A 26,552-nucleotide genomic window follows, 5' to 3' on the forward strand; every position below is an offset into this window, starting at 1 on the left:
TAATAGAGCAACCATTGCACAAAATAAGCATGATTATTTTTTCAAACAGATTTTTATAGCCACTTCTCATCCTTTTCCCCAATCACATTCAAATCAGACAAAAATGCAAAGGCAATTTCAAGGAAATAGTGGAAATATTTTCATTGCAGCTCCCTAACAGAAGCATTATGATTCTGGTCCTGAGTTTGCACAAATCATACTAATGTATAAATCACAAACTGATGGTAATTTCTACAGATATGGATTTAGACCTATAGCATCCCATCTCCATTGCAAGCTACCAGTAATCTTCAAAGATATTCCAATTTTCAACGGCTGAATATTTGATATGTTCAAAAGCAAAAAGCCAATTTTTTTGTCTTTTTGTCTGCAACAAGTTGATTTATCGTTTGGATTTTCCAAGTGACAGAACAAATCATGTTAAATCCAGGCCCTGCAGCAACAGACAAGAAAAAGCCAACTTACAGAATCTTTACAGTCACCAAATGCTACATTGCTCCCAAAATTAAATGGGAGGAAACATCCTGGCATGGCATTAAGCTGTCACACATGTTTCCAAGACACTCTCCACAAAATATGCACTCAGCTCCTCATAAAATCTTTTTTCTTTAATTTTCCAGATGAGTGAAAAGCAGGTTTAACCAGAAATTTGAAATTTGCATTTGGAGTCAGACTACATCATAGAAATACAGCTCAAATAAATTACAATGTTGATAGTTTTGTAGACATTACTGAAGTTGATTTTATTATGTCTGTTGTTTACATTACCAAGTAACATTGAGCTCTCGTTGCATACCACACAAAGTCTTTAATGAGTTCTTTTTTTTTCCTGCACAACAAACACAGGTAAAACATCTCTAAATTAGCAAAATCTATGACTAAAGCCAGCCTGGTGCTCTAATGGCCAAGTCATAATGCTGTACTGCTAGCAAAATTGAGATCTCACTGAGATCAGTAGAAGCTTCAGTGTCAGCCTCACTATACATTAGATTTGGCTTCACAGATTCTACATTTCAAAAGTTAGTATTTCATAAATATTCAGAAAAAAACATTTAACAAATACTTACAGGCAGTAGACAAACACACAACAACTGTATATCATTGGCAGTTCATCCAACAGCTACAAAAAGCAGAGACATCAAAACATGAAAACTACTTTTAACTCACACGCTTGTGTAAGTTAATTAAGGAGAGAGAAGTCTTAAGAAAACAGAAGTTTTTAAGTCATTTGGATATCCACCTTCTTGACTGTACTTCCGTACGCAGCAGTGTCAAATCCTACTCAACTACTGAAAGCTTGCTGCATTAATAAGCTTATTACTCTGAATCTTTTTAATATTGTTTCCTAAAAAGCCCACACCTTCAAAGAATCATGCCCTTTTCGCTGTTCGTACCTCTTGAAACATTTATAAGAATTAGTTTTGTAAAGTCAGATTGAATAAGATCACCCCATTTACAGCCTGCTCAACACAGTCAGTAGCATTTCCTTACTTCTGTACAAACTTCACAGAGAAACGGAAACAAATTTTTTCCGTAACATAAAATAGAACTTTAGCCCATTAGGAAGTACCTTGCGATGTGCTTCCATGTTTATTTCCTCATTTTGGAAATTTCTTACATAGTTTTAATTCAGAGACAAGTTTTTTTTGTTTGTTGTGGGGTTCTTTGGTGTTCCCCTCCCCCCCCCCCCAAATTATGACTGCCATATAACATTTTATTGTCTTAAATAATTTTTATACTCTGGGAGAAGATTGTCGTGTTACAGCTAAACCAGTTATTTCTCCAGGAACTTGCCACCTTAATGGAGATGGAATTAAAACAGTAATCCCAAGAGATGTGATTTCTCAAGAACAGGTACACTCAAAATTGCCATTTATTTATCATTAGAGGGGAGAAAAAAAATAAAACTCAGAGCATCGTTTTCTTCTAAAACTTTTCTTATCAAAGAACATTAACAAATTTCTGCTTATATACAGTTAAACTTACCTCCTCTTATGAAGGACTGAAAATGATGAAAATGCAAAAACATAAAAATGGATCAATGAAGATGCCTCTGATTGCTAGTATGTTAAGCAAACGTTAATAGTTAGGCATCTTAGAATTATTACACCAGGTTTGACTCTTTCCTAAGAAAAACAAGAACTGGATGCAAACAAGATTTTGATCTTTTTCCATCATCACTCTGAAAGTTGTTGATGGCCACGCCTGTACAGAAATGACCTTCCTACTACTGGTATAGGGTACTTAAATTCACAACCACGTTTTTCTGAATAATGAGACGCATTAAGAGCAATAGCAGCTTACACGAACCCTTTTGTAAAGCCAGCCTTACTCTGCTTCGTTTGGGAGAATTTTTCTAACTGCACAGGCAAAAAACTTTCTTTTAGTTTTGAAATTTTGTTTGGGGGCAAAAAGTGATCTAGTTCTTTACAGAAGGAGAGAGATGTGTTATTCTGAGTGTGAACTATTAGCTTTTCGTGGGTTTTGGTCACAGAAACTTAAGGAAATGTTTTACAGTACTGTTAAACAGATCTACTGACTAGCTGCCACTGAACTCCCAGGTCTTGCTTCCTCACCCACACTCCCACTGCTTCTCTTGAGTGAGGCCGTCACGCTCGTCTGACCCACCGTGAGCCAGTTCCAAGAGCTGATCCAGCACACAACTAACCTTGCAGAAAAAGGTTTAAATCCCTGAATCCATGCATTACAGGCTCAGGGACCGCAATAGGTAGCGCAAAGAAAGTTATCAGGAACATAGATGGCAGTTGAAGCTAACAGGCGTTTCAGGTGGCACCTAGTTTATCTTTGCTGTGATGCCTTGGAGAGGAAAAACCAGTAGCAATAGCTGAACTCAGCTTTACACTGCTAGTTATAAGTTCAGTGATATGCTTTACCAAGTCTGATAGGAATTAGCTGCAGGATTAATTCATGCAGCTCTTTAAGCGTATGAGTCGTTTAAGGCCTCATAGAAGGGGGGAAAAAGGAGTAAGAAATAGAATATAGCAAAATTTTTCAAATTTTGACAGCTGACTACGCTCTTAAGTTCACATGCTGGCAGTATCTCAGGGACGTGACGGTAACATCAAAGAGCCTCTCAAAAGATCCCAGTTAGAATCTGCGTGCAGAAGACAATGGCTTCTGTATCCAAATGAATTAATGCTTCCAGAAATACTGTCAACAGCATGACCGAACATGTCTGAACAATGAAGAAACATGGATAGAAGGAAACTCGGTGAGCTGATTTTGCTGGTTAAGTAAGCATTTTGGATTCTTGAGGAATGCACAATCAAGCACATTCCCATAAAAATAAGAGAAAAAAAAAAGAGGTGATTGCTTCCGAAGTATTCTAAATAACTGCTTTCAAGAACAGAAGCTTTCACATTTCTCTTAATTAAGCAATCTGAACTGACTATTTACAGTATTAAGATTGCGAAACAAATGTAAAAAAAAAACTCTCTTCAAACAGCTGTCAATGGTGACTTTTAATCATAACAAGAGACAAAGTGAACAAGAAAAGACTATTTACTGGTTGAAATGTTTCCTCTGTGGTGATTCGTCAACTAGCAATCAGAGTAATTATGGGCCACGTGCAGATTTCACTTGGCTGCCAAAATAGTAAGTGTACTTCCTCTGTCTCACACGAAGCCTTTTACACCAGTTGGAAAGATGATGCAAGACATTCCTGCTCCCCTCTCATCTACTTCTGTCCTCTCTTTACTTACCACAGTTCATAGGCCCCTTAGTTGTTATGATGCAACACTAGAACTACATGGTAAGTAGCTTAAAAGTGACTTGGATTAAAATAGCCTCTACAGACACACACAAAAAAATAAAACCCCACATAAAAATGTTTTAAGCCTGGATCATTTTAATCATCTGGGTTTCAGGGTGGCCTTCCTCACCTCTGCATCAGTGTAAGAAAGAGGATTTGAGACACTGGCAGGGTTAGGAACAAGCAGCTGAGGGAAGAGAGATGAAAAGGTGGAAATTCAGTACAGTCTCACCACTTAAGAGGATATAGGTAAATCATACCTCAATTTGGGAGGGAGTGGTGAAATGGATCTAGAAACCACCTTTTTCATGCCAAGAAGAGCACCAAATATTCTTACGTGGTGGCAGAAGTACGCTCCATGGAAGCTGACAGTCTCCAGCACATGCCAGAGATACAAACCAGAGCATTATGTAGGCAAACATCACTAGACTGTAATTCAGCTCAAGTTTAAGACACCTAACTTCTGGTGTCGACATATGCAGGGTCTCAGGTCCCATTATGATGAGTAAAAATCCAGGACTCTTCAGTTGCCACGGCATAGGTGCCTAAAGCCATCTGAGGTGCTCTGTCATCTCCAATACACCCATCCAAGACTGGCAGATGTGACGGGGGGGTCTAAGAGACCTGCACCTCCGTGGGATGGCAGCTGGAGGCCAGACAGAACACTCACAGGGTCTAAAATGACACTAAATACCTATATTCAGGCAAACAAATATTATTCAAGTTAAGACTGCCAATGGAGTCTGGAGAATGATTCAGCCCAGCTGACTGGCTCTCTAAACTCCGCTGATTTAAATGTATTCCATTGACTACGGTGGGAGCACTGACTTCCAGCACACACCTTTAAATGTAGGTTTCCTAATTTTGAACTGAATCCCACTTCACCCTGACTTGGATTCAAAGATGAATTTCCTTAATCTTCTCAGACCTGAAACAGGACAACAGGACGCAACTCCTTGCGTCCCTTTAGAAAATGGGAAATACCAGGACCAAATCCTTATGCCCAATGATATCTTACAGAATGCCTTCTACTTGAGAATAAGAGAGTAAGACTCAACTATTGCTACTCAGAAGATACTGACTTCAGTATTAATGTTCAGGTACATCTAGATAAAAAATAATTCAAACAAAACCCATGCAGTAGGGATTCATTTTGTGAGATCACCATTTCCGAACCTTCTTCTTGGAAGCTCATCCTTCTATGTAATGATTTTTATTATTTTTTTATTATTTGAATTTTAAAATAACAACTCAAGTACAAAGATAGTATGATTTCCCAAAGGATAAAGGGTCTTCTACCAATGTAAGCAATTGATTATAGCTCTTATTTTAGATGCAAGTATATCTTCCTGTATATCTATCAGTTGAAAATATCTGATGAAACAAGACCTGCGCTACTCTTTTGTTGAGAGTGGAAGTCACATACAATGATACTTAAGGTATATTATCTCATCTTATACGAGTTTCATCTAGTCAAGAAATGGCAATATGACTATATGGTGAAATACACACATAAAATGATTCACAGCTACTTATCAATACTCACCTGCATTTCATACTTCAGGGTCATGTGGAAGCACCAAGATCCCAATCCCACAGCTGAAAACAAATCAAAACTACGGTTAGCATAAAAGTCTACATGTAAAACATCCAGGTACATTAAGTTAAATGCATGAACTTTACTGGGAAAAAAATCAGAACATCAGCATCCCATTTCAGGGACAAACCCTCAATTTTCCACAGCCTTCTATTTTACACTTTAGTCAGTGATGTCCTTGAATTTTTTTCTTTTGGGGGGGGGGGGGGGGGGGGGGGAAGGAGCTGGGTGTTCTCTTTCCCTCCTTTCAATACTGTCTCCTATGAGCTGGTATAATCTCAGTGAGGATAGGAGTGGCAAGAACCCAGAATACATGGAACATTATCATTCTGTTTCTCTTCTTTTTTTCTTTTTTTAATTTTATGTACATTAAGATTTATCTGTCTCAATCCTTCTATAACGCAAAGCATCATTCAACTGCTAGTACTCCTGCAAGCCTGTGATATTTCTGCTTATTGCCCAGTTTTAAAAGGTAGATTTTACAAGGAGCTTTTTGTCAGCTCTAGAAGCAGAAATTAATAGCTAATAGAACTCAGAAATAGAAATTCACAGCAAACAAACAAAACCCACGCAGTAGGTATTCGTTTTGAGATCACCATTTCCAAACCTTCTTCTTGGAAGCTCATCCTTCTATGTAACAATTTTTATTATCTGAAATACTTTATTTTTAAACTCTAAATTCACTTCTGAAATTAATTTATGAGATATATACTTTGCCCATACACAGCTTTTTCAGTGAGGCAAGGACAATGTTTCTGAGAAGTTAGATTTCACCATTTAGAGCAAAGCTGGTAGAGTATTTAATGTATCATTCATTACTTTGAAATGTTATCGGTTAAACACTCTCATTAAGCTCCAGCTCATTTTTATTTTGCAAGAACGAGTACACTAATGCCATGTCTTGTCTTCCTTCAGGAAATTATGTTTTACCTCAGACTCTAGTTTCAGAGAAAGCCAAGTAATTTGCACTCAAGCCTTGATCACTGGGTAGTGGGGCTGTGCTTTGCCGCAAGAGCATAACCTTTTCTACACGCAACAGCTAGATTTCACTGACGCGTAAACAGACCTCTATCTAACAAACTGCGCATTTTGTAAAGGATTCCCAAGACGGCTGACAGACACTTCTGGAGATGTTTTTTTAGATGCTATTAGACTGGAATTGTGATTATAACACATACTCACTGAAATTAAATACCTAAGCATGTAACTTTACTGAAACATAAAACTGCAATAGAGCTCCATTTAAAAACGTATTGCCAAATACTTGAATGTCATTAATTTTCTGGGAAAATTAAGCATGGCTGTCTACCAGAACATAAACCACCATATGCGCTTCTGTAAGTTCTGATTACATTGTTTTACTTCTGAAAAATCTTTCCAAATGATAAGCAACAACTGTTTTTCACCTTCATTGAGATTTTAATGAGAAATTCTCAAAGCCATTTTTCTATGTATACAGAATATATTGCAACTAATGTTCATTCTGAAGAAAAGAACCCATTAAGATAATCATTAAAACTGTACCATCCATTATCCTGGCTGTCACAGTGACTTCAGTACCTTCATGATACAAACTCTTACAATTTGTAACAAGTGTAATTTTCGAATACAGGCAAAACCATTGTATAGGAAATTTCAAGTGATTTTAAATTAACAGAATATGTTGTTAGGGTTTTTTTGCTGATTTGGGGGTTTTCAGGTTGGTTTTTTTTTTGGTTAATGTTATTGGGGTTATAAATCTCAACAATCAGCTACTGAACTCCTCCCCTTCCTCCTATATGATTAGGAGCAGTTATTTCAAGATTATTTTCCCTTTCCAGTCTTTGCAAAACTCAATAATGCTGTAGATACTAGTGTTTCAGGTCATTAATCCCATGACTACAATTAATTTCTAAAAACAATTAAAAAAACTCTTTCTTCTACGTAATGATCACACTTGGAATTTCTTTGATTATGAAATTTTACTATGCATTGGAAAACGATGCTCTAGCTATGTTGCGTAGCAATAAAATAGTTATCTGAAACAAGAAAAGTTTACAGGGACTTACCATAGGGTACTTCCTAAGTCAAAAATCTCTACTGGAAATGACTGTAATGCTGATTGCTGCAATCCTGACAAGAGCTCACGCACATGGTCAAGTCTGTCTGGTATTTAACTGCATTCAGCAGATAACCCAGGATGTTACATGACTAGAAATTACATGACTAGATTCTTCATCAGATGACACCCTCTCTCTCAAGACTGCACAGACAACATTTCCTCAAACTCTATGGGGTAACTAGGCACAATAGCATGTTTTTGAAGAGATGGTTTAAATGAAGACTTCAAGAATGAAACATGATTCTTTACGTATCCCATTCATACCTGCTTATTGCAGAGGCGTAACTTAAAAGGGTATGTTTTACATTGCAGAGGGATAACTTAAAAATGTTTTACATCTAGAAGTCAAATGAGCTAAGAACCAAGTCCCTCGTTTGCTACCTTTGGCACATGTTATATCTTAACACAGAATTGTGCAAAAAGCTTCATGAATCTGTTCAAAAAGGAGGAATAAGGAAACTGCATTAAGAGATGATGACCTGAACTCTAGCAGCTGAAGCATACATAATACTCTGCTTCACTAACATCCCTATATAACTGCTAAACTTCAGCAAAAGGGAACTAATAGCTAACACTGCACTCACTGGGCTGAGAGCTGTGCTAGTCAGAGTTGCTGTCTCGTGGCTTAAAATGCAGGGTTGGTGTTCGGTGCTGAAAACAATGCAAAGTAAAAGGAGGAAACACCTATCGCAGGCCAAGGATTGCAAGGAAATCTTTATTTCCTCTGCTATGCCCAGAGCACACTACTTTCTTGTCACACTTAAAGTCTAACTTGTAAACTTACAAGGGGCTTGACACATATTTGTCTCCAGTAAATAGTGGTTTAATACTTAAGCTCGAATGTCTCCACATGTAGCTTCTACCTGCAGTTTTACAGGAATGCAGCTATCTTTAGATATACTTCTCATCAGATAACTTCAGGATCAAGACATTTCTAAGGAATATTTACTTCACAAAAACCATCACTGCAATGAGATGTTCTACCAGCTTTGTACTTTTCAAAATATGAGTGAACACGATCACTGCAATTACACCAATTTTCAGTAGAAGGAACTTTCCCATACAGCTATTGACAAACTGAGCAACAGATTTGCTCCTTATCTTGTAAGCAGGGGTTACAGTTTTCATTCTAGGTGTTTCCTTTGGCAAAGGACCTTAACTCACCAAAAGCCGCCTATCTGTTGTGAAGTTTTAACACCATCTGAAGCAATCCCATTTCCTCTCTAACTATTGCAACTCACTTTTCATAGATACTGCCAGTCACTTGGCATTTTTACATCAACGAACCTCTCCAGTTACAGGGTATATACATAAATTATGTAGTGAGCACAGAATACACATGAAGTCACAATATTATGAGAACAGAATAGCACTTAAAAAGACCAGAAATGCAGGTTAGCTGCTATATGTAGACTAAGATGGTCTTTCTTGTCCGGCAGCAAACACAATGTGTGGTTACTGCTGGTTGATAAAATTGTTGTGGTAGTGATGACATAAAAGCCATGCATCTGCAAACTTCACTTCATACACAGTTCTTCCACTGTGCTTCAACACCGTCAAAGACTTCAAGGCAATTCCCATGCTAGAAATAATCTGACGTTACACACGAGATCCAGCTCCATATATGTACCATATAAACTCTCAGGATCTGAACCCTAGAGGGACACAAATATCCCCTAGAAATTTTTCAGTAGTTTTAGGAAGAATCAGAAGTATCACAGAATCAGTGATAATTTATTTCCATATAAGACTACCATCAGCATTCAAAATTCTTCTCATAAGCCTAAAGCCTTTCTAGAAAAAGCAGTTTATTAGGATTTCATAGACGTAGTTTGAATTTAAACTGTACAGGCAGCGTATGAAAACATTCTGAAGGAAGGATGCTCCAGATGCAAACACCTTTGTTTAGGTATCTACACATGAACTAGGTGTCAAAGCTTCCACTAAAGAGAACGGCATTATAAAGAGTAATTCAGCTGGCCAAATATAAGGGGATATTTTAGGATAAGCCAAATGACTCTAACGGGAGACAGACCCCTCTGCACAGGTAGACACACATGTTTAGGTGTTTGAATCCAGAGCTGAATTCCACCTAGAGTTTCTTACAACAATAGAACTGAACCAAGTAACAACATAGTGCATGATAAACAGTCAAAGAATGGAACACGATGAAAAAGTAGAATTAAATGAACAATTTTTATTGAATTATTTTGTTTTGTAATGGTTTCCCTCCACAGCATAAGAGACAGGAGAGACCTTGGTTACTCCAAGGGTACAGCTCTACAAGTAACTCGAGCATGGCTGGGACTGCTCCCAGACACTATAATGCAACCGTCTCCGCTAGTGAATTGTTAGAACAGTTTGCGGCATGAATCTGGCCTGTTCCAACCAGCACTTTCCCCCAGCAGCTCCCAGGCACAGCCCAGGAGCCAGAAGAGTCCAGGGCCTGTGTCCAGCAGGGAATTTGTATGCGGTCACCTTGTTTTGGAGGCTAAGGCGAACAGACACGGGCTGTTCCACACTACTTGGCTTCAGCACTCAGGAATGTTCCCGAGCACATTTGATTTACTAACACTGACATGGCCTAAGCACCTCTACAGCTGCTAGGTAAGAATAAGGGAATTAAGTCTGACTGAAGGGCTTCCAACAACTATTTTCACAGATACAGAGTTTCACTGGAAATGAAGTTTAGTAAGTTGTTTACGAGTTCCTACAGCTATGTCTAACATAGAAAACTTTTTGCATCTTTTTTTCCCTCCACTTCGGCACAGCTTGAATGACCAAGCCCTATCGAACATGTCAAAGAAATACAAACCAGAAAAATCCTTCCAAATTTCAAGTAAAGTACCTAATGAAGTATGTAACTCCACTGACTGCTTTTTCTTATCTTCTTGGGTCCAAAACAGTTACACTCTCTTTCATATATATATATAAAAAAATTGTTTTTTAAATTGAGACGCTTCTAGAATATGAACCATTTGGGAATCACAATTTCCCAGGACACATAAGGAAATGACTTACGGTAGAACCTGATACAATACCACAGCATCATAAGGAACTATCCAAAAACAACTGCTTGTTCTTTGAGATAGTGACAGTCTGATGATTTGTTCCACCTATTTCACAAGATGCAACATGCTAAAGTAATTGCTTAAGATTATTCTCCATAATTTATAAGTTGATTAAATAGTTCTCAAAAGCTTAAAGATCGTATCCAGTTCCTATTGAGTTCATTGACAATACGTCCTTTGAGCTGAAAGGCAGCAGAAATAAGGGCTGAGAACAGTGTGCTTTATCTCAAAGAACTTGCTGAAAAGTGCAACTCGGTCTCGGCACCAATATGAACAAGAAATTTATTTGAACAGTTATTTAGAAATCCTCCTTCTTGTCCTACCAACTTTGGATTTTAACATGTATGTGAAATGAACAGTGCTTCCCTAATTCAAAATGCATTTGGTTCAAAGAGGAAATAAATGTCAGCAAAAGAAATTGTGGGGTATAAAGCATGAAGTGCTGAACATGGTGCGATAAAACACAAAGGAACTGACAATCAGCTAAATGTCTAGAAGCATCCAAAAAAACCAGCTGATTTGGATCAAAATAACGTCTAGAAACAACACTTCTTATGTTCTCAAATGCTAACAGATTTAATTTTAATGTCCTCTTTGACAGCTGTCTTTTAACATCTTGTAAAATCTCCGTAATGATTCAAAGTTGTTAAAACCTAAAGTGCCCTCCCTTCCACCCCCATCTTCACAGCAGAGTTGTTAAAGAATTTCTACTTCAACAAAACAACCCTTAGACACTACTAGCTATATGAGCTAGAAGCTCTGCTATATGGTCTGTAACGAAGCCTGAAGTGAAATCAGCAGTTTGTGTAAAATTCACTAACCATTTATAGATTAAGTCGATACTTGTTTGTCACAGATTAAGTATGTAGAGTGAAATCTGTTAATAAAGATGATTATTGTAAAGGGAAAGAATTCTCTCTGGTACTTTCTTACAAAAAGAAATTTCTGTACACTTACTCTATCTCCACTTCAGTACGCTTCTCATTCAGCCACACGCACAGAAAGAATGCCAATGTTCCTGGCACATTTCAACTATATTTAAAATTTTGTTTATCTTCTCATTTGCTGCTTTTAGTCTGTAGTAGAACAAGTGGTAAGAGGTTTGTGATTCCAAACCATCCTGTTCCTGTTTTTCACTGAGACACTATAAAGCCTTCTATATTCCTTTACATCTTTCAACTGGTGTAAAACAGTCCAGCGTTACAAATACCAAAGTAGAGACAAAACAGAAGAGAAATGTTTTTGGGAGTGACCTTTAATGCTATGTTCCAACATACGAGATAAAAATGAAGCCATGCAAGCGTTTATCACTTCAGACAGGAGTCAAGGGCATCCCAGTCACAGATGAGCAGAGCCCAGCTGGAACTCAGGACTGCCCTCCAGCACTGCTGTCAAATACGCAGGCTGAGCTCCCCTTCATGAACACCCAAGAACAGTATAAAACTGAAGTCTATGGTATTTATTGTGATCAAAGACAGACTTGTTCTTTTTTAAAAAACATTTTAAACATTAAACAGTATATGAGAAATGCCCACTCAGGGCAGTCTTGGTGTGACAGCCTGACATTCTGGTTAGATAGTGGCACACTTTGTCCATCATGAAGTGTCACTGACAGAGGTAGCCACAAGTTACGGTGAAGACCAAGTCTCAAACACAGAATTTTACAATTTTTTTTTTTTAAGTTATAAAGAATGGCAGTATAGAATACTTTGATTCAAGAACATGCAAAGAGTCAACTTCAGCAAATTCTTATACAGTTTCTTTCCCTGTCTTTTAAAAGGAAACCCTGACCTTCAAGAATTCCTTCTGCCAAACTCTTTTATACCGAGACAAAAATGAATAATTACTCAAAACCATAAAAAGCCTACAAATGGCTATTTGGAAAGTGTTCAGACAACATCCAAAGCTGTACATTGCTGCTGCTTCTCTTTCACACATACCAGCAAAGCTGATGTAACTGAAAAACCATGAAGTTGTATCTAGTATGCGTTACAGTTTAATTGGCATCAAGAATACATTTAGCATATGGACATGTGGTTTTCGACAATGTTTGTCTAAATACATAAGTATGCCAATTTTAAAAGTAACATTTACAGTAAACCAATCTCTTACCACTGAGAAGACTGGGAAAGATAGCCACCACTGAGATAGGAGCTATAGCAAACATAGAAAGCCTGTGAAACACAGAAATTCTGTGAAATCTACTTCAAGACCCAACTGCCAAATCTGAACCATCTTCAAACATCATCTTTTCTCATAAGGAACATGACTTCTAATTGCATAATTAACGTTTTAAAGGAAGTTGGTTCTTGTCTGGACTTCGTTATTTTAGAAAAAACAGACTGCCCTTCAGTTCACCCATGCATGAATATCACACCATTCTTCCACCCTTGCAAAACTTCCCAGATAAAATGGCAGTCAGGCTGTTGGGTGATACATGCCAAAGAGGAACTGAAAACAAATTCAAACTCATGAAGGAATGCGTTTCGAGTTCCTTCAATGTCTTGGCCATTTCTTGTATTATGGTTCCATACAAATGACACAAAAATATTAATATAGTGTGAAACTGTTTGGAAGTAAGACACATGAGATATCTTCTGTAAATCATCATAAAAGGACACAGTAAGCTAAGATGCACTAAGTAGGACTTAAAGCCAGAAAAGGATCACTTTAAAAAATCTCATAAAGTTATTTACGGAGTTCTAACTTCATGTCCTTCCAACAAATACCAATTTTCTGTAAACATTAACAAGTATAACAAATTGAGGTTTACGTTTCACACACACAGTATTTGGATTTAACTACTTAGTTTATTTATATGTGGATATTGTTCATTGTACATCTGAGCTCTCTTTATAATAAAAGAGCAAATTAAGTTTTACACATACCTGTAAGACACAAATATGCAGCTAAATACCGTTTTTCAAGGCCATCTTTATAGGTCTGAATCGCACCATAGATTGGAGGTAGAATGAAAATCAGGTTACTCACTGTGTTCCCTGTAGGACAGAAAAGAAAAGCAGACATTTAGAACTGGCTGCATTCACTCATGAAAGATAGGTTCAACAGTTTTCATCCAGAAAGCTACACCTTTTTGGAAGTTGTTATCTGCTTTTACACATGATACAAAGTTAAATTTTGGTACAACACAGTTGACTACTTGAAGGCTAAGAACATTTTAACTCTTCTGTCTTTTTTCACATGTATGGATAGTAATAAAATACTAATTTAACCAAAAAGTTTGACTTAGATGGTGCTTACTTTCTCGACAGGAGGCAGAAAAATAGGGTTACCTTGATTACACAGCTCATGAATTTAAACCCGATTCCTTAAGGAGATATAAGCCCCAAATAGTTCAAGCCTGGTATTTTAAAAGAGCTGTTTGTTTGTTTTTTCTTTTTTTAAACCCATTCTTGGAACTCCCTCCTCCACACTCCCTTCAGATACCCTAAGGTCACCGAGTGATTCGTTCCCAAATGAAAGCAGTTCAGTCTTTATTATTAGTGTGCTAGTCACGGCGCATGCACAGAACAAGCCGGGTGGGATGCTGCATCGCCAATCACAATTTAAGACCAAAGACTGTAAGAGGGTACGATAAGGAATAGCAAAAACTCAGAATCCGCTACTGATCAGCATGAGAGGCAACTGTCAAAGCTTATCAAGAGCCTGAACTTCAGCAAGACACCACTGCTCTCCAACCCTCCTGCTGAAGCTGGGACTCAATGAGAAGAAATGACACATGTTGCAGAGATCGGAGAAAGCCAAGAACAAGCCAAGAGCCCAGCTCTTGTACCGGGGGCATGACGACTCTTCCAGCACTGGGGAAGATGAAGGAACCTTTCTTTTTGTTTTCTTTAAGACTACTCTCCGAGTCCGATTTAGATGTTTATTTCAAACTGTCCTGGCCTATGCAAAAGTACAACGAAATATTGAGAAGTTTAAGTGAAGCATAAGGAAACGGTACATTTCTTGCCGAAGGGATGCCGATTCAGCTTTTTAGTCTAACCACAAATCACAATTTTAAGAATAAACGTTATGTAATGGGAATAAAATGACATGCAATTTGGGAAAAAGAGCAAATCTATTAAAAAAGGCAGAACGTTGCTTACATAATTTACTGCACACTTTCACACGCCATCAGTTAAATAGATACAAAATTGAAACTCTAACTTGCAAATATCTCAATGAAAAGTACCATATGTGAGGCTATGGAGAAGCCAAAAAAATCCCCTATTTCTGGCTCTTCTATTCAGCAGAAAAATCTCAGAAGAGTTTCACTTTCTAAAACAAAGAACAAGAGTGAGCAGGCCATGTCTCAATCACTCCTCTAGTCCAAGCATCTATTTTTCAGGAGTCCTACTTCCCAAGATCCATCCCACAGAAAAATTAAAACTACCAAATTATGAACATACAAGCCCAAAGTTTTACAGAGCCTCTGGGAACCAAAATCCATACTTTGCAGGTTTACAGAAAATTCAAACCCAAATGGACAAAAGGTTATTTCAGAACACATGAAACAGAAGTGTACCCAGTTAACTTCAACAAGTTAGTTCTTCTAAATTCTCACAAAGTAGATTTAAATCTCAGTTTGAGACAGTCTTCTCGACCAGATAAATACCACATCTGATTTTTTTCAGACCTTCTTTAAATTGCTTCCTTATTGATTTAACATCATCTCCTGCACAGCCACAAATTTCACCAAGTTATAACAAGCAAAACAGAGATGTGCCAGAGATCTTGCTCTTCTAGTCAGCTCTGTAGTAAGCTCCTCCACGTAAAAGAAGCCCAGCTGAAATCAAAACAGCTCTGCGAAGACATACAAGTTTATACCAATATAAAAGGCCTTTTTCATGCTTAAATTCTTTGGGGAATCATTAACCTTTTACCACATTCCCACAGCGTTGCAATGGGCAGTGAGTCACTTGCAGTGGAGACCCAGTTTGGAAGAAATCCACTAGAACTCAGTATTGTGTGGTATAGTGACCAATTACCACGTCCTCCCATAAATCACACAAAGATGTCATCCAGCCTCAAAAAACAGAGTAAAGGCTATGTAGTCTGGATAGTGAATCTTCTGCTTTCTAAAGCAGTTCTCAACCATGCCCATTTTCAAAAGAAGTTATTAGACATTACATAAATATCACTGTTCAAGGTCACTTCCTTACAAAACTGTCAAAAGCCTGGCAAAAATTCAAATATGAAAATGCTGAACAAAAGAAATACCATGATGTTTATCCGCAATTAGGAAGGCACGTGACTTTAGAAGAGAATTGCAGTAGGATAACAAACTTCAGATGGATGTCAGAACGCAGAAAAGAGATTCTTCTGTAGGAAAGCGAAGGTTTCGACACTTCCTGTAAAGCTATAATTATGTTAAATTATTGAAAATTTATGAGTGTTTAATCTAGGACCATCTTGCTGAGAGAGGAAATACCATAGACTTAATCTAGCTGTAAATTCCTGCCGCTCCTTCTCTGCACTTTTTGGCCCATATTATTCAGAACATTTATAGCACGGATTAGGCAAGCCTATCTGCAAAACATGCTTATTGAAAGTTGTGTGAATTTTTTAAAAAGGGAAATGGGGGCGAGGGAACAATGAAGTCCTCTGGCATACTGCTAGCAAAATTACTTCTTTCAACAACAAAAACTACAAGGCCTCTTTCAAACCTGAGGTCCCTAGCAGTGCATATTTCATAAAAGTCTAGCTAGTCTTTACAGGATTATCCTCACATAGAATAGCTTATAAATTCATTAAAAGGGATTTTTACTAATTCCATCAAAAACCAGCAGTGGGATATACACAGAGATTAGCAAACAATACCAAGAAAGAAGAAAAAGGTGACACAATTACAGAGCCATAACACTGAAGTTAATTAATGAACAAGGAAGTGAAACAAGTTTTGAGAGAAATAGGTGTGGAAGTTGAAAATGGGGAAAAAAAGTTAAACTGTCAAGAAACCTAATCTTTTTCATCAGATTTTCTTTTTTTTTGAAAAAAAGGAAAAAAAATAACGCAGCAGACCTCCTTGGGAAAACCAGAGATTGGAGAATTTGCAGCTAGGGCATGAGCAGAAGGTATGCAAAATAATTAAAGAAGAGATTATTGGTTATGCATGTAAGAAATACAGTATATCAGAAATCAGACGGATGCATGTGGATGGACCTGGGCTTAACTCTGTACAGCATTCTTATATTTCAGTACAGGATTCCTTGAATACTGGTCCAGGGAGTGATCTAATTTTTCTTTAGTGACCAAAGACTGCTCCTCAGCATTTTCTCTTCAGCATGTCTGTCAACAGAAAGGAGGACTAGATTATCAGAGGAAGAAATGAATGAACTCGTGGACTGAAATGACAGGAACAGGATTAAATATGATGGCCAAGAACATGCCTTTCAATGCAAATATGAATCCTTATTCCAAATGTAGGATTTATCTATTTGAAGAGGCAGAAAAGTGAAATAAGATCGCATGGTGATTGACCATAAGCCATCACTGTAGGCACCAAACCCCCTAAATTTATTTCCAGTAGAGGCAGGGAAAATAGTAATGTCTTCATGCAAGCCAATAGTAGAATACACTGTTCTCTAATTACCAATAAAAGAGAAGAAAAAGCATATCAGGTGCAGAGAAGAGTCACTCAGATGGGAGTGATGAATGGGAGCTTACAACATCAGAAGGGACAGAAATCGCTTAGCTTACCTAGCCTAACAAAACAATGGCTGGGTGGAATAAAACTGCGCTCTGTAAAAACCCCTTGGGTTTTTACAGCCAAGGATGAAAGGGAGCTATTTGAACTAAAGGATAATACTGACAAAAAAATAAATAGATATAAACTAACCCTAAATAAATGCAGGCTAGAATGAAGAGGAAAGCTTCCCACTGAAGAGGAGGTATTTGCAACTGCTTCCCAACAGAAATGGGCAGCATGATGAACCTACCTGCTTTCAGGGTGAAGCTCAGTAAGCTCAAAAGCCAGATTACATGATGTGATGGCCTATCACAGTAGTAAAACAGACACTGTCCACAAATATTATAAATGGTACTAGCTAAAGTGCTAAATTAGTGCCTAATGACACATGCAGGCTGTGTGACTGACCTTACAAATTTTCATAAAAGTCTTTCATGACCATTTTAATACAAACCATTGTTTCAAAATACTGTTTTATTCATTGAGAGGATGTCACACGGTACCAGAACAAAATCAAATTTATGCAAAACATCATTTCAACAGGCTTCTGTCTATGGGAAGGACAGCTGTATGAATGTTAAACCACATTTGCAGCCTGTTACACAAATAACAACAGCAAAACCTGACAAGCCTTTTTGATGAGGCATGTACATTCAGAGCCATCTTCAGATCCTAAAAAATATGCATATTATCATAAATGCACAGAAATCTGTAAGAAGAGATCACCTCAAGGACAAAAAAAAAAAATATAAACTTAAAGGAGAAATAGTATTTACCGGCAAACACAGGCACAATATACTGCTTACTGTTATACAGACAGCTTGGTACAGTTAGAGAGCACACAAATTTGAAGTACCTTACTTTCATAAAGTTTCCATTTCTCCAAATATGTAGTTAACGCTACATTAGAAAGTCACTTCTACAATAAATTTGGATGAGGAGTCAAAAGGTTAAAACAAGTAACGTTGTAAATAAGTCAAGTTGTAACAGAACGCGGTCATAAAGAATAATATGCAGGATGTAAAAACATCAGGAACACAACGCTGGGAGTTAGAATATAGGTGATGTTTTCAGTGAGGGAGGAAAAGTGCTATTATAAAAACAAAACAAAAATTATCATCTTCAGCTTTTGACAAGGTGACCAATGCGACTTACACAGTGTTAAGAGATGCTTTCTCCTATGTTTGTACACAGCATGATTGCAAGATTTACCAGCTGCAAGGATTTTTTCAAATGTTAAAATGTTCTCTCTCTGTCAAACAAAGGAAGATTTTTCACTCTGCTATGGCTTCTACAAGACTCAAAACCAATAGAAATAGATGTTACCCTCAGAGAGCAAAGAAGAAAATTTTCGCATTTAAAGTTGACTATACATAAAAAGCTCATTTAAAATCAAGACCAGCAAACACACCATTCATTACAGGCTTTCAGCCTCCCCTTAAGGACAACTGCACCTCACTGTGAAACAGGAGAAAGTGGCTGCTATTTTCTAAAATAGATACCTAAGCCGCAGTAAAGTCAAAGTGTCCCTTTAAGTAAAACAAACAAGCAAGCAAGCAAGCAAACAAGATTTTGAGGCTGAAAACATCTGTTTCATTGTCTCGATATCATGGTGGCTCTGCACAGTCAATTTTAGTGTGCTTCCTGAATCACGTAGCTTTTTCTTTTTCCATTGTTGCAGGAAGAAAATAAAAATAATTTTAAAAACCAAAGACTGCCAGATGGCATCATGCAGAACTTCAATCGTCCTTCTAGCTGCTTGCAGATGTAAGGAATTCTATCTCATGGCTTTTGTTTCTGGAATCACCTCAAGCAGCTCTGGTGCAAACTACAGCTTGTTATTAGAGGGCGTACCAGATTTAAAGAAATTGAGAAGCAATGCAATTCAGGCATGTTTGAGAGCATAACCGTCTACCATTAGGTAACTTCTCTTTTAAAGAAACATTTTTGTCTTGGAAGGAGCTCTAGGGATATGAAACCAAGGATGGACACAGAGAATAACAGTGAAAGGCAGGCGTAAAAAGGGTAGTCCTGTGGCCCAGCAGCACCAGGTAAGGTGAAACAAGGACAGACAAAAAAGTGTTTGGAAATCAGATCTGAACTGGAGGAGTAGCTAGCTTAACAGCGTAAAGAGGAGGAATCTAGGGTATTTCCTTATAAGAGTAAGAAACTCATTCAAATCTAATACGGGAGACCTTGCTAAGATACATGTACTTCATAGCTCACCCATCACAGCATTCTAAGTGTCAACAGTGGAATTAACTTGAATAAAATCCGACAAGTTTCCGTACAGTATATGCTATATATTATCACTCAATAATAACTAAGCCAGAGCCCAGAGAAGGTTTGCATCATTGACATTTCAAAATACAGGCATTTCATGATTGTTCAGAAGACCCAACTACATGGAATCAGCTGTTTTGGCCACTAACTTCAATCTTGTGTTGTTTTTGCCTACGGCTTATCACCAGGAGGGCAGTATAGCAATTAGATTTTCACTTCCACCAGCCATTTTTAATATCTTCCACTTCAAAGTCCACAATAACCGCACTTCAGAGTGTCAGGAAATGAAAACTCCTGTCTCCATTTGATATTTCAGAAGGACCTCAAGGGAAGAAAACCGAGTCATCCCGATGGGAATTTTGCCAATATGTAATTACTAAACTCCCTACTTGCTAAGGTACATGAAGGATCAATATAAACTTCCTGTTACTCAGTGAAACATAACACAGCATTATTCCAGGCTGGAGCACATGACCAACACTGACTTTAAAAAAAAAAAAAAAAAAAAATTAAAAAATGGGGGGCAGAGGTATTTAGAGTGTTTATTTTTAAGCAGCAAGACCCCTTTCTTAGCTCCTGGAATTCTCCTTTCCAAATATTAAGCAAGCCTTGGTTTTGTTTACCTGGACATTAACTAAAGTTGCAAATTCAGCAATTCAGCTGCAACTTGTATTAGCCACCACATTTCTAATAACAAAATGGGAAAAATACTGAAGGAAACAAATAGTGAAGCACTTACTGAACTGTGTAAGCTATGTATGAAAGCTTCCTGAAGAACTATAAAAATAGGTACAGATGAATAACACTTCAAACTAATGGGTTATTAGAGGGACTACTAGATCTCCCTAGGTGTTTAAAATAAAATCAGAAATCTAAAGAGAAAGTTCATATAGATCATAGGAATCGTAAAATTAAAAGGTAGATAAACCACAGAAAAAAAGCAATAAAGTGAGTACATTACAAAGGAATGCTGCATTAATCTAGCTCTGTATAGATGTTGGCATACTATTATGAGAAAAATTGTAAGGGACAAGTGAGAGGGAGGGGTCAGATACAGCAAGCAGTACTACAAAGGAAAAGAAAGATCTTAAAAAAAAAAAAAAAAAAACCAGCTACCTAAATGTCGGCCAGGCAGCAGCTACAAGGAAGCAACATGAAAGCCAACAGATTTATGTGGGGGAAGGACTGGGAAAAAAAAAAAATATTCATATTACTAAAGAAGAGCATTCTGATCAGCACTAACAGAGCAAAACAAGGAAAAGGGAAGTTTAGGTAGAACATCTAGAAATCGAGTTTATTTGGCAGCAGCAACATCTCTCAAAAGAAGCCATGAATCCTGGAACAGTTTCAAACAAGAGCGGACAACAGGCTGCAAGAAACACGAAGAAAACAATCCACCTTGGGCAGAGAAAGGAAGGAAAGGAGGCAGGAACGCAGCCTCCTCCTCCTCAGCGCTAGCACCACCACCGATGCATACCACTAGTGTGAGCGCACCGCCTTCCAGTCGCACGCGTCTCGGCCCCAGCCGCAACCCAGCGCTGCTTCCAGGAAGTCAACGTGCTGGGACAAGGCCAAAAAACCGAAAGGCAGCGCCGCTGCTGCAGAGCTGGTGGCCAACTGGGAGGTTTCAGTGTTTCAAGTCAGCGTGCAGGGCAGTGCTTCTAGATCTTCTAGGCTGCTTCTCCCTCGCTGGGCCTCCATTGCTCCAGGATATGTAAATGTATGTCAGTATCTTTCTGAAGAGGTAAACCAATCCAGTGATTTAGTGGATTGGGGAGGGGTAATGAGGTAATTTTAGAAAAAAAAAAATTAATTATTAACAACACAATTTGATTTTTATTCTCAGCGCTCATTTATGAGCGGTTCCAACATGCTGTGTCAAGTAATACGTTCCAATTTATGACGTTACTTTATATTGCAGCTGCAGAATTCATTCCCTTGGCATTCACCATACTAGTTCAGCTAATATTTGTGTAGCTGTTTTTACTCTGATTACAGTATTTCATGTTACATTTGTGTTCTTCAAAACAATCAAAAGGTAATTAGAAGAAAAAGCTCTCGACACTCCTGACTAACAAAGCACACGCAAGAAAGCTCAGTTCAAACCTGTAAAGCGTGGGTGTATTTTCTAATGCACAAGCCTCTTTGGTATGCACGTCTTACAAAAGCACTTATTATTAAACTGCTTCTGAATTGCCCTAGGTTACAATTAAGCTATCCTTTTCTTTACCCTCACCTCTCTGCAAAGTGCTTTGCTACTGTGGAGTGAAGACACTAGAAAATTAGAACCTAACAGGAGACTGTACTAATGCTGACCTTGCTTCTTACGTACATTATACTAAAAATAAATGAGTGAAAGCTAATACTACACAAATCCAAATTCTAAAGCTCCGCATGTTTCTTCATAAGAAACCGATACCCTTGCAATCTCAGAAATCCAACATTCGCGTTCGTAATGCAGATTCAAACTTAGATGGTGAAACATTCATTGCTGGGCTAAGAAGTTTTTTTCTCTTCCCCCTCAAATCTAAAACGTACTGGTTACCTATTTAGTCTCCATTACTGCAGTGTCTGAGCAACCCCAGTCTTCTGCGTACTTATCCTCAATACCCTTGCAAGAAGAGGGCAGGCTAGAAGAGGGTGCCTGACTCACAAAGAAACCTGCATAAAATTCAAGCCAGGACTTTCAAACACCGAAGTGTTCCTCTAGCCACTAGACCATCCTTACCTGCCACAATAAAAATGAATGAGTTCACCACAACACCTCTCGTAAATAAAGCTTCAAAGTAGAAAGTACATCAGAGTGAGAACTGGGTACTTTCCAGAAAAAACATTTTTGTTGCCAGTTCTTACAATGTTTAGCGTAATGGAGTCGTCCTCCTCCTACTGGAATTCTTAAAGACTATCACAAATGAAAAAAAAGTGTCTAAAGACCTAGAGCTTGGATTGATGGGTTTTTTTGAGGAAGGATAACTGATTATTTTTCAGAGGGATCTGTCTTGAAGCCTTTCATGAGTGAGTCCGAGGTCTGCATGAGATACCGTTCCTCAGAGGAGGGTTAATAGGTCAGATTACAAAATGTGGAAGACCGACTGTGGAGTTTAGCAGAAAATTATGAAAGCAACTGCAAGGGAAATATTCTGAGGTTGCAGGCCAGAATAAAGATAGCTACAACAGCTAATTCAAAAAGCCATGGTCCTCACTTCCAAAGCCAGTTTTGCTAATTATCTTACTGTGGCTCTAACTATGTCTATCACACCTAGGCCTGTCACAAGTGCAGGGCATTCTGAAGCATTAATAAATGTTTTTGGGGTTACCATTTAAGGACCATTACATGGAAAACAACAGTATATAAAGATGTAACAGAAGTGCTAGAATCTATCCTTGGTCATTTTTTGAGACTGCAGGAAGCAGCCTGGACAAATATGATAGTACAGAGCTGTTTACAGGACATTTTATTCCCAATCCAAGATATCCACAATTAACCAGACTAGGAATAAACATCCATTACAATTAGCCGATATGCTGGAGTATGGGAAGCCTTATGGAAAAGAAAGCATCAGTTCCCTGATAAACATGCACCTAAGATGATAGCAAGCAGACTAATTACTTTGAAGTACACCTGGAAGGATTTTGCAAGTAAATTTAAAGTAAAAACAGTTGACATAGGCAGATCATTTGAAATATCAATCTAGAAATCTCACCGAAAGCAAGTGCTTACAGCCGGGAAATGCAATCAAAGTCTAAAGAGATTAAGCTGAGATGATGTAAAGTTAGAATATTACATGCAATAAGCTCGTTGCTGAAGGGCAGATTTGCTGCTATTATAGCTTTTACTAGAAAACAAAATAAAACATATTTTAAATGTTATTTTAAGCCAGGCTGACGGTGTCAGACTGGAAGGAAACCATCAAGGTGGGGAAGCTTACTCTTCAGCCACTGCTAAAACCAAGCAGTGACCAATATGATGTTACAGCAACCATCCATTTAGTTTTCATCATACTTAACTCCTTCCAGTTCACCTTTCTTCTTCTATGTTGGTGTCAGCATCCTGGCTTCATGTTCAGTGTCCGCACCAACTCCTCTAAACCTAAGGGTCTGTCCAGAACAGAAAGCACAGCTTTTGGCAGCTGACAGTTTTGAGCTACCATCAGCTCTAACATCCAGCCCAGCATCTGTCGGCTCTCACCACAAATAGAGATACCAACTTGAGGCACAGTATGCTGACGGTATCATCTCAGAGATTCTGTAGGACTCTTGCAGGCACTGCGCAGTGAAATACGAGCGCTAAGCATTTGGGGAGCCCAATATGCTCACTGGATGGTGGGTGGCAGAGAATAATGTCTGTCAGTGCCCTCTTCCAGGTATTTGTAGCTTTATTCGGAGTAGCCCTTCTTAGAAATCCAAATCCTCTTGCTTTCCTCCCTTTCTTGCTATCAGCATGGATCTCCCCTGGGTGTCCAGAATGATTAAATCTCTCCTACTAATGACTCATGCCATTCTTTTGCATTTTGCCCTACTTGGATGGTAAGAAATGAAAGGTGAGATGCTATGTGACAAATGTATAACAGAGCGTGTGGGGATAATAAAACTAATCAGCAACCACAGCCTGATTCAGATATACAGCAATCATTCCAACATTGATTGGTGACAACTCTTCTCTTATCAGCAGTACTAACAGAAAACCCCATCTGTAACTATCTTTTTTAGCAAGACTGCCTTAAATGAAAAACCCTAAGGCTACCTGGAACATGTGATAACAGAAAGGCACCTGAAATTACTCAGACTTTTTTTTTTCCTCACTCCTAAATACGCAACTTTCTCTCTTTTGTGTAGGCACTTCTTTTCTCTAAAGTCTTCATAACCTTCTCCACTTAATATGACAACCTCTGGCAAGAACTTTCAACAGTACCCAAATAATTCATTAACCCAAGACTCGAAGGTTGTCGCTCCTGGTCCACAACTTCTAACTTCAACTCTATTCTTCAGTCACTGTCCAATTGTCATTTCAAGACAACTTTCTTGTTCTTGCTTGAAAAATTACAAGAAAAAAACTGGCAGTTGCCTATCCGCCCACAAGCCTTGGCAAAAGCTATTTCTCTAGAGGGAAAATGAAGACTCTTCTCCACAAAGTAAGATCAAAGTCCAAATCTTAAGTATCTCACAATCTAAACCAAATACAGGAAGAGGTACGCAACACACTGAAGATTCGATCTTTAAACACTGTCTTTTTGTTACAAATATAACTTAATATAGTACCTACACAGGAACAGTTCATAAAGTGAGTGGCAAGCATCGGGGCAGAAGTCAGTTTTACCAAATAATGATATGAAACAGTTGAAAACTACACAAAATCAACCAAGTTCCCAGCACAAATGGTGGCCCAAAGACTGGCAGAGGAAAACTTTCAGAGGACAGGTTTGAGACAAACGTAGAAAAAGTACCATAAAAGCAGAAAAAAAAAAAGTTAATACGAATGCCATGAGGAAATCAGCATGGAAGAATTTAAAGGCAGGAAAAAGAACTGAAGAGCTTGGAAGGGAATGCGTTCAAGCAAAGGAAATGCCTTTAAAATATTTCTCTGCAGCCTAGAACAGAGAAAGAAAAAAAAAAGACAAGAAAAATTAAATTGGGATGCACTCAAGAGTTTTAGCATTCGAGTACTGTGCTGATGTTAGACATTGTACTGAAGACTATATTCTGAGGGGCCTCACAAGATGATAAAACTTGGGCCTTGAAAGATTTAACAGTCACCAAACCCCAAACCTCTGAGTGAAAAGCAACTGTGATATCACAGATCACAAAGCCATAGCAGTTTGTTTAAGTGAACGAAAACAACATCTGCTGTATGATTTCACTACCACGGTGCACTTCTCTGCTGCCTTCCAAGGCATCTACACAATTCAATTGAGCTGGTTCTTATTAGAGACTGCACTCACCAGCTTGAAAGAGGCACAAGCGATACAAACTGGCAACGCTCATCTGGTTTTCACTCCACTTCTTGTGAAGAAAGCCATGAACTTCCACGCTGCTGCTGCTGGCTGCAGCTTTATGGAGATGGCATTCAACTGCACCCCGTTGCAGAAGCCAGATCTGCAGGCACAGGGCGCTACGAACAAAAGTGCACTGCCAACCTTCTTTCTAAATTTCTGTTACTAAATGGACAAAATAAAGAAAAATGCTTTGCTTCTCCAATTTTTCAGTCTGTTTCCTCATGCACTGGTCAGTACACCGCATACAGTTAGCTCTCTCTGCTTATATGGGTCATTTCCACAACTGCGAAAAGGACTTGGAAAAACCCAAAGGGCGGGGGGGAAGGAAAGGGAAAAAAAAAAAAAAAAAAAAAGATGAAGGCATCAGTTTTCATTCATGAGCAAAATATCACCTGGAGCAACTCTGAGTTTATATATTTTGTAATTTTTTTTTTTTAAGTCTACATGATTTAAAACCTGAAAAAAAAGAAATCTGTATCCTGTGGGAGGAATGCAGGGAATATTTGTAGAAATACACCCTGCAGCTCTCCTCCCGAGTGTAATAACCCACAGAGCAGGCTCTGCAGCTTGCCTGCTGCAGTCTGGGGCCAGCGCTGGACCAGGCAGTGGCTGGCAGGAGGAGAGCGCTGGAAACTCCCTCCAAGAGCAATCAAGTCTATAATGAGAATCACACAAACATACCCTTTCTTACACAGCAAACCTCGTTAAGTACTTGTAGAGGAAGAACACACCCATTTTACCTAGAAGAAATGTGAATTCCACTCTGTGACAATAAAATCAGTTCTTTGGGTCATTTTTGCTCCCTGTTGCAGGTAACCCATTTGATTTCAGAGAAAGCCAGATCTGCAGATCCTGTTTCTCAAAGACATTTGAGTAATTTTTCAGGTATCCCTGGGCTTCCTCATTGTAAGGTCAAAACACCCATTAGAAGGGACCACAGTAGCATGATTTCCAGTTAGGAAGTAGGTCTCTGCCTGAACAAACAAATAGTGTTGACCAGGGAAGATGAAGAAAACCTGATGAACAAATCGCAGATCCAATGCA

General features: G+C 38.3%; 1 protein-coding gene across 2 annotated transcripts in view; it reads right to left on the reverse strand.

Moving 5' to 3' along the window:
- Positions 1–26,552, reverse strand: part of ACER3 (alkaline ceramidase 3) — a 60,044-nt gene that overhangs the window by 25,368 nt on the left and 8,124 nt on the right. The window contains exons 2-4 of one of the 2 annotated variants that reach the window (XM_075717780.1): positions 13,430–13,540; positions 5,319–5,371; positions 1,068–1,120 (exon numbers count right to left, since the gene is read on the reverse strand). In XM_075717780.1, coding sequence (XP_075573895.1) covers positions 1,068–1,120; positions 5,319–5,371; positions 13,430–13,540 — 217 coding nt within the window. The remainder of the gene's footprint in view (positions 1–1,067; positions 1,121–5,318; positions 5,372–13,429; positions 13,541–26,552) is intronic. The other variant, XM_075717786.1, reaches the window with a different exon arrangement.

This window comes from Pelecanus crispus, chromosome 1, assembly GCF_030463565.1.
Source record: "Pelecanus crispus isolate bPelCri1 chromosome 1, bPelCri1.pri, whole genome shotgun sequence".
NCBI classification, from domain to species: domain Eukaryota; kingdom Metazoa; phylum Chordata; class Aves; order Pelecaniformes; family Pelecanidae; genus Pelecanus; species Pelecanus crispus.